At 50.5% G+C, this 8,543-nt stretch overlaps 1 protein-coding gene across 1 annotated transcript in view; it reads left to right on the top strand.

Annotated features, from left to right (window-relative positions):
* Positions 1 to 8,543, top strand: part of mipol1 (mirror-image polydactyly 1) — a 42,087-nt gene that overhangs the window by 10,743 nt on the left and 22,801 nt on the right. Inside the window, exons 4-11 of the mRNA XM_005753850.2 lie at positions 505 to 580; positions 952 to 1,007; positions 1,320 to 1,599; positions 3,365 to 3,458; positions 3,622 to 3,727; positions 4,612 to 4,738; positions 7,366 to 7,399; positions 7,483 to 7,653. Of these exons, the coding sequence (XP_005753907.1) occupies positions 505 to 580; positions 952 to 1,007; positions 1,320 to 1,599; positions 3,365 to 3,458; positions 3,622 to 3,727; positions 4,612 to 4,738; positions 7,366 to 7,399; positions 7,483 to 7,653 (944 nt within the window). The remainder of the gene's footprint in view (positions 1 to 504; positions 581 to 951; positions 1,008 to 1,319; positions 1,600 to 3,364; positions 3,459 to 3,621; positions 3,728 to 4,611; positions 4,739 to 7,365; positions 7,400 to 7,482; positions 7,654 to 8,543) is intronic.

Below are 8,543 nucleotides of genomic sequence, written 5' to 3'. Positions count from 1 at the left end.
CAGAGGGAGAGGGTGAGGGACATGAGAGACGGGGGGAGAGAGAGAAAGGGTGAGGGACATGACAGACGGAGAGAGAGGGTGAGGGACATGACAGAAGGAGAGGGTGAGGGACATGACAGACGGGGGGAGAGAGAGAAAGGGTGAGGGACATGACAGAGGGAGAGGGTGAGGGACATGACAGAGGGAGAGGGTGAGGGACATGACAGAGGGAGAGGGTGAGGGAGAGGGTGAGGGACATGACAGATGGAGAGAGAGGGTGAGGGACATGACAGACGGAGAGAGAGGGTGAGGGACATGACAGACGGGGAGAGAGAGGGTGAGGGACATGACCGAGGGAGAGGGTGAGGGACATGATGTTAATGTGTGTTTACAGCTCTGAGTAATTCATTAGACGGCGTTCGCACAGGCGGGCGTTCGCACAGGCGGGCGTTCGCACAGGCGGGCGTTCGCACAGGCGGGTCTTTGGTGTCTGTCTGCTTTAGCTGTCGCTTCCTTTTTGTCCAGCTAATCCCAGAGTGAACGTGGAGCTGCGACAGCGTCTTCCTGCACTTATCAGAACCCAGCTCATCAGCTCCAACGGGTGAGTGCAGTACCTGTCAGGCTATGGTTGAGGGTGGAGGTGATGTTGGAGGTTAGCTGCAGCTGAATGTTTAGTTTCACCAACAGCCGATTATCTACCTCCATCTCCTCCAATCCCAGCATCCTCCTCTGTCACTCCAGCCCTCTGGATGTCCTCCTCCAACATCCACGTTCCTCGTGAACCTCTGAGCTCTTCCTCTGCTTCTCCTGTCTGCAGCTCCACCTTCATCCTCCACATTAATCCTCCACCATCTCGGTCTCTCTGTCTTTGAGCTGTCCCTGTGATGACTCATTGATCATGTCCGTATCGCGCACGCTGCTGCTGTTTAGAGGTCAGCGAAAGTCACCTCATGTTGTTTCTGATGTTCACAGATCAGAGATCAGCCTGAGCCCCGACCTGAACTACGACCACCACACCTGGCCTCGAGGTAACATCCACCCCCATCATAGGTACAGTTTTACCTCAGATACGTTGTTTAGTGTTTGTTTTACACTTTTCATGCATTTTGAACTGGAGTGTGATGAATGTGGGCTTCACAGTGTGTTATTGATGGGAGAGTTAGAGCCAACATGAAGTCCCGTCATGCTCTGGGTTAATTCATATTTGAAGACGTGAGGCAGACGCTGCTGAATGTCGGACCAACAAACTGATCATGATCACTGGGCTCTTTGGTTCCTGAACTCTTTGATCAGGAAATGTAAAATATTCACCTGCAAGTGACCTCTTACCTGTCTGTCAGTTCCACAGCACCTGCAGGAGCCGTCGACCTCCTGCTCCCCTCCACCTCCATCCTACAGAAGGTCCGCCTCTCCTTTGTCACCTCCGCCCTGCAGGAAGTCTGTGTCCCCGCTATCCTCCAGTCACCTGGGAGGTGCAGGAGAGATGGAAGTGGACCTTTCGACCAGCAGAGGTCTTTCTCCTCGGGCAAAGAGCTGTGGAGATACTGCAGATGAAGGTGGCGCACCCGGAGATCCTGCTAGCCCCTCCCTCAGCAGACACCTGGTGACCGCTGTGGACAGGTGAGTGGGAGCAGTGCCAACGATGAGATGTTAAAGCAGGCCCTGCTCTGAAGAGAGTCTGGTGGAAAAGTTTCAGGTTTTTAGCGCTGGAGTTGTGAGAAGTTGTTCAGATGTATCCAAGCTATAGATTATTACACGTGTCAGTAATAACGTGGCCGATATTGGAGCCTCCATGCTGCCGTATTCTCGGTGCTTTTTGAACGGATTAATGTGATATGTTTAGAGCCCCCACACAGTGAGCTTTATTAAAAAGTTTATTGCTTTTCATTAAACTTCCTCTGCTTTCTTTAGATTCTGTAATTTTTCCTGCTTCTTTTGTCTTTTGATGCATTTTGAAATAAATTTGTGGAGCACTTTGAGTTGCATCACTGTTTGAAATGTGAGCTATTAAATTTAGATTTGATTTGATTAGTGGGAGCGAGACCAAAATAGAAAGATAGTAAAAGCAGCGGCTTGATTAGAAGCAGCTGATGTTATAAAGTCAGAAACAGTCAATTACAGAAGACACAGTGAGCCACACTCAGCGTCTTATTTACCCGCTTTATTACGAAGCCACGACGCAGCCTGACCTTTAAGGTAATATGAGAGAATTAGAGGCGAACATCAGCCGCTGCTTATTAAACCTGCTGCTGCTGCAGCGTGCAGCCTCACATCTGATAAAGTGAGGCCGCGACCTCCCGTTAAAACACCTGACCTCACTACACACAGGTGAAACACTAATGAAACGCTGAGCCCTGACCAACGAGAGCCTCGCAGAGTGGCGAGCAGCTGCTGAGGAACTTCCGACCATGAGATCGGTAAAAAACAGCCGCTCGGTTTAACGCGCTCCTCGGTGTCGGACAACCAAAAGTTTTGAGATAAACCAAAAGATCTCCAGGTGATGAGCCGATGGTGCACAGATGTACCTGCTCACATGCAGCCCACCAATCCATCGAGAGCAACGTCGAGTCAGCACTAAGCGCGCTTAAAGTGAGATGGCCTTCTAGACTGTGTGGTCTCTGTGGATGAATGTGACGGCTCAGGTGGAGCTCAGCATCCATCCGCAGGAGATCTGCTTTATTACAAACCTGAAGGAGGAGGACAGACGCATTATTTACCCGCCCGCTGTTACTGCACTCACCGTCACTGCGATGGACGTCCAGAGGAAGTGGGAACAGGAAACGAAGCAGATGTCTCCGCAGAGCGTCTCATCTTCTCTCTAATCGACACAGAGACGACCTGCTCATACGCTCCTGCCGCTGGCCTGGCCGCAGTGACGAAATCCACTCAATCTCACTGAACCAAAACTGCAGCGAGGTGCCGCCGCCGTCAGTTTTGGATGTACACCGCTGCGGGCGCAGCGAGGGCATGCTGCCAATAAATGTGTAACACTTCTCTGTTTTTAGTTAATGTTCTCACAGTGTGGAAAATACTAGCTTACCTTCAGAGCAGCACATTTAAAACATGTTAACGAGTGCCGTTACAGATATTTTAATATGGTGTGCAACAGCAGGTACCTGAGAGTGATGTCTCAGAGCGCTGTGTGCGCCGCTGAGGCTTTCAGTCGTCCAACGCCACACGCTGAAGGGGACACCGTTAACACACAGTCAGGCACACAGAAACGTACGCTGAGATTAACAGCAGTACAGGAAGCTAAACTGTGTGTGTTTTGTGTGTAGATGAGTTTGGTAAACTCGTGTCTTTAAAGAGAAACAAACATCTCCGGGACCTGCAGCTCTTTAATCTGTGATTGGTTGTCATTGATGACATCATCTCTGTGCTGCAGCTCTGCATCAGCCCGGCCTCCGAGCGCCGACCGAGACAAAAACATCTCGCTGTTACTGAAGGAGCTCGACGCCCTGAGACAGGTCAACAACAAGGTACATACACACACAGGTGTTCCCAACCCCTTACATTATTACTGACTGGGTCTAAACCTCACTCACTGGAGGTTTTTTGCTAAAGTGCATGATGGGAGTTGTAGTCACCTCATATGTTTGGTATCCAGCAGCAGCAGAAGGTGTTTGTGTGTTTGTGTTTCAGCTGCAGCAGCAGCTGGTTCAGAAGGAGAAGGAGCTGCATAGGAGGGAGGTGGAGGAGGAGCTTAGGGAGAAACGAAGGGAGGCCCAAGACTGGGAGAGACCTGCAGGTGAGGAGGGAGAGTGTCACAGTTTACTCTCCTCTTAATCAGATCGGATCCAAACTCGACTTCTTAAATATTTGAATATTTTCCATGCACACTCTCTCACACACACGACTGCATGCGCTAATTAAAACAACAGCAGTGGTAATGAGATGTCAGTTAACGTGGCAGCTGTTAGTTTAACAGAACAGTGTGTGTTTGTGTGTGTTTAACCAGCAATCACACTCACGTGTGATGTTGATTTAACTGAGCTGAGTGTGTCATCTGGTAGGATCATCACAGTAACACAGTGCTCCCTCCACCAGATCACAATAGAAACTTTTTGTTTGGTCATTTTTTCATCAGCGCCCTCTCTGACCGTTAAGTGAAATCGTCACACACAGTCCGGCCGCCTGTCTGTTGTATGTTCTGTATGTCATGTATGTTTTCAGCAGCTGAAAGACCTGCGTGTGTGCTTCACACCTGAGTAACAGCTAACAGAGCAAAGCTCACCTGGAGGTTATGAAGCTCCCAGGGTCAGGCGCATGCAGTGTGGCAGATCTACAGCCGCTCTGGTGATGGTGTAGTCCCATCATTCCCAGTAAAGAGATGGAGTATAAAAATACAGAGAGAGAAGGATCAGGTGGGACCTGACCTGTCCAGAGTAAAAAGTTTCCCACCCAGAGAACTGGTGCACTTTAATAACCAGCAGAGTCTCCACTTTAATTTTCTGTGCACCGAGTCTCAGAAGTACTGTGGTCATCTCTGTGTTATTACCCCTGAACACACACATGGCGTGGTAATCATGAGCTCTGCTCTCATTGGTCCATCAATCTGGAGAGACACTGAAAAAAGATTCTGCTTTTACTGAAATTTATCCTCAAACTATCCTCCTCCTCCTGTCTCCTCAGCGGTGTTGGAGGAGGTGCTGGCAGCTCAGAAGGACAGAGATCAGGCTGTGATGTCACGACTCCTGCTGGCCAATGAGGAGAGAGACGAGGCTTTGCTTCGGTTGCATCGACTACAGCAGGCGGCTGAGTAAGTTTCATCATTTCCTGTCAGTTGATTGAAGTTCGTTATCACCTGAGAAGAATTTAAAGCAGCTTTAAAGTTAAAGGGACAACAGTAGAACCCCGTGGACTAACAGTAGAACTCTAACTCTAATCTAATTCTGAGGTTCAACAGTTGAACACTGAGGCCCGACAATAAAACCTTAAAGGACTGACAGTAGAACTCTTAGGGCCAACAGTAGACCAATAGTAGAACCCTGTAGAACTACAGTACAACTCTTGAGAACTAAGAGCAGAACCCTGTTGACGGCCTGACACCCTGGCTGAAGCCACATGTGTGGATAAGAGGCCTCCACCTCGGGTGGTGCTGAAGCAGATATGTCGGGATGTTTGGGGCGCTGGAGGCAGACAGAGTTCTGGCTGTTCTGATCACAGCGATCAATAACGCGGGGGTTCTGTAATGATTAATAAGAGGAACCGTGGATGTTGCGAGGTTTGTGTCGGCTCTGTTTGTTGCATAAACAGAGCGGCTGTCGTCTCCTCTGAGGAGAATCTGTTTGTTCTTTTATTTACATGTGAAACATGTTTGCTGTGCTGACGGAGGAGCAACCTGCTGCTCCTCCTCCTCCTCATTATGCACCTCCTCAGTCCTGTTAAGGGCTGTGAAATGAGCTCTCGTCGTCTTGGAGGAGCAGCCAAATAGAGCAGAAAATCTAATTAGAGATAATATCCCCCCTCATCCTGCTCCCCCGTCCTCCCTCGCCCCCCACCTCCTCCCCCCCCAGGATGAGAGGGTAATTGATATTGGAGGCCACAATCCTTTTTATGAGGGACAGAATATGGAGGAGCATGTTCCATCTGTCAGGACTCAGGGTGTGTGTGTGTGTGTGTGTGTGTGTGTGTGTGTGTGTGTGTGTGTGTGTGTGTGTGTGTGTGTGTGTGCATGAATAATGTGATTATGGTGCAGTCAAAAAGAAATGGGCTTCGGCTGAGGCCTCGGACAGCGCTCAGCGACCTGACCGCCGCCTGATCAATTTGACGTGAAACAGGCACGGTCCCTGAACCTGTGGATGAAGATGGACGCCGGGTCCTGACCCTCAGGTCCGAAGCAGGCCTCTCTCAGACGTCTGGGACGTTTCTCAGAAATATTCTGTGAAGTGATAAATTCTCTTTCTCATCTGATCCTACTAATGGCGGCGGCGGCGGGGTGTTTCTGTCGAGGCGAGCTGTGTGGGAGTGTTAATGACGGGGAGCGAGCCGAGCCGGGCTGAGCCGGGCTCGATGGGCTGTAAGCAGGGTGTTAGAGGAGCTTTATTGGAGGCGGCCGGTCTTTCATTACCTGCTGCTCCCCGCGGAACGAGCGGCTCGGCCACCTTATTACAGTTTATTACAGAAAACAGCAGCCGGCTAAATGAAAGAGCTTCCCAGGAGGAGAGCGCGGATCAGCTAGTTACCAGCTGCACGTCCACCGTCAGGCTGAGAGCGAGCACGAAGCTCCGCCCAACCCACGCCCTCGCAGCCTCACAACGAAGACAGCAGATTTCAGGTGGGCTTTGGGGAGCGAGGACCAAATTACTGCCCAGCTGCAGGAGCTCGGGTCATCTCACAGGCTGCGGCGGCTTTAATTTGGTCAGCGGCGGGAAAACACGGGGGCCGCCAGCCTTACAGGGCCCGATTACAGGCCGCTTCAGCCCCCTCAGCTGCTCCTCACACACTGTTTTATTTAAGACTCACTGCACAGAAATGAACTCGGGACTACCTGAACACCGAAATCACATTTCATAAAGAGAGGCAGAGAAAAGGAAATATTGTGTTTCAGAGATGGAGGCAGAGCGCCCTGAAACCTTTCCGTGTTCAGAGAGCCAGAAACATCCAGCTTCAGGAGGCTTACATCCAGGGTCCGCTGAACTCTGACCCCGAGAACCCTGCAGGAGCATTGAGCTCTGCCGGTTCTCACCAGTCCGGCTGTCACAATAAGACTTTGGATCTTGTGGCTTCTCCACCAACGCTCCCCTGTCCTGCAGGGTCAGATTTCCAGTTTAGAGACCAAAAGCTAAAAACTAAACAGATGTAGAAGGCGATCATTAACTCATTAACCAAATAAGTAACCACGTGTTACATTAAAACTACTCGTTAAGGTTTAGGGTGGTGGCTTGGATGAACACACGCCCTCGAACCCTGATGAAGTTAGTCAGCTGAGCGACTCAGGTGGTCTTCTGAGGATGAACAAGTGTGTTCAGGATCATCTGCAGCTGTTTCCACATGTTCCGTGTTCTGGGACAGCGTCGTTGTCCTGCCGTCTCCTCCACTTTAGTCCAACCAGCCTTCCTGTGGTTCTGTCTCTCCACCCGTTACCTGAGAGGATGGGCACTCTTTGCTCCTCCTGCTCCACCCGTTAGTTTCACGGTTGCTGTATGACGGCGAGTTTAGAGACATATGAACTTTTCTCATCATGATAGAAATCAGCGAGCTCTGACTCGACTCTAATGGCAGCCAGAGAGACCAAAACACTGATGCTCAGTTTTTTTCTCTTGAACTAAAATTAAATCTGCTAAAAATGTTGGGCTGACCTGTTCATAGGAGCTCAGGGCTTCACCTGCCGCTGAGACTGTTAGCGCCGCTTAGTCTAACATGTGTCCATCTGTGTGTTGTCAGGTCAGAGTGCTTCCACCTGGACGATGGCGATCAGGTAAACGCTGGCGGCGTGTTGATGACCGCAGGTTCTCGTGGTTGTCTGAGGTTCTGATCGGTTTCCTTCCGTGTGCGTTTTAGGATGTGGATGAGCTCCTGCGGCACATCTGTGACGCCGACTCCGTCCAGGAAATCGAGCAGTTCGGCTCAGTTCTGGTCCAGCGTCTTTGGTTGGCACGGCAACGGCGAAGTGACATCACAGCTCAGGAGATGAAGGCCGTGATGGAGGAGAGGGACAGCTCTACCGCCAAGGTGAGTCTGTTTACCTGTGTGCTCCGAGAGAGTGGGCGAACACCTGTGTTTGTCATCCGTTCACAAAAGAGGCGCACCGATCAGACTTATTGATCAGAGGTGAAGGTCTGGCAGCTCGCAGACGATTTCTCACCATCGACTCCTCCGCTGTGAGTGGACACAAGCAGACGTAAAGTAAGACTCTGTTAGCGCGGGTGTGTTCTTACAGGTGTGTCACAGACCAGAGTGGAGTTACTTCCCTCTGCTCAATCCGAGCTGAATGTTTTATACGATTCGAGCTGCTGAAATAAACCACGTGACCACAACAGAGTCAGCCAACGCAGGATTTTAATGACTCGGGCCAGACTGGACCCAGTTCTGGTTTGGCAGGTCATCCAGACTGACGTGATGATCCTGAGTGCACCGTGAGGGTCTTCACGAGAAATTCCCGCTTATTAATAAGAAGAGACTCTTAAGAGCAGTCATGTGACCCTGCAGGGTCTCCTCCCTGTGCCATAAATCTGGGTGGTCATGTGACAAACGCGAGCTGCAGGTTTCTCTACGTCATCGTGTTCTGACAGCAGCGTTGCTAAGCGGCGTGTTTAACCCGGTTGCCCGGGTTACGGTGCTCAGACCTCAAATATTTGAGTTTGAATGTGAACGAGAACATTTAGAATGCGGTGAAAACAGAGACACAAATATTGACAGCAGACTGAGACGAGCCGACACGCTGTTTGCTGAACACCTGCTGTTTACTCACCTGTGTGTGTGTGTGTGTGTGTGTGTGTGTGTGTGTGTGTGTGTGTGTGTGTGTGTGTGCTTGGGATTGGCTTACAGACCACCTCTGATGGACACACTGATATTAAAATGAGCCACACAGGTAGACTGCAGGTGTGTTCCCTCCCCACACT

The sequence above is a fragment of the Pundamilia nyererei genome, unplaced genomic scaffold (assembly GCF_000239375.1).
Source record: "Pundamilia nyererei isolate P.nyererei 1_Seehausen unplaced genomic scaffold, PunNye1.0 scaffold00471, whole genome shotgun sequence".
Classification (NCBI taxonomy): Eukaryota; Metazoa; Chordata; class Actinopteri; order Cichliformes; family Cichlidae; genus Pundamilia; species Pundamilia nyererei.
This window is presented reverse-complemented; position numbering and strand designations above follow the sequence as displayed.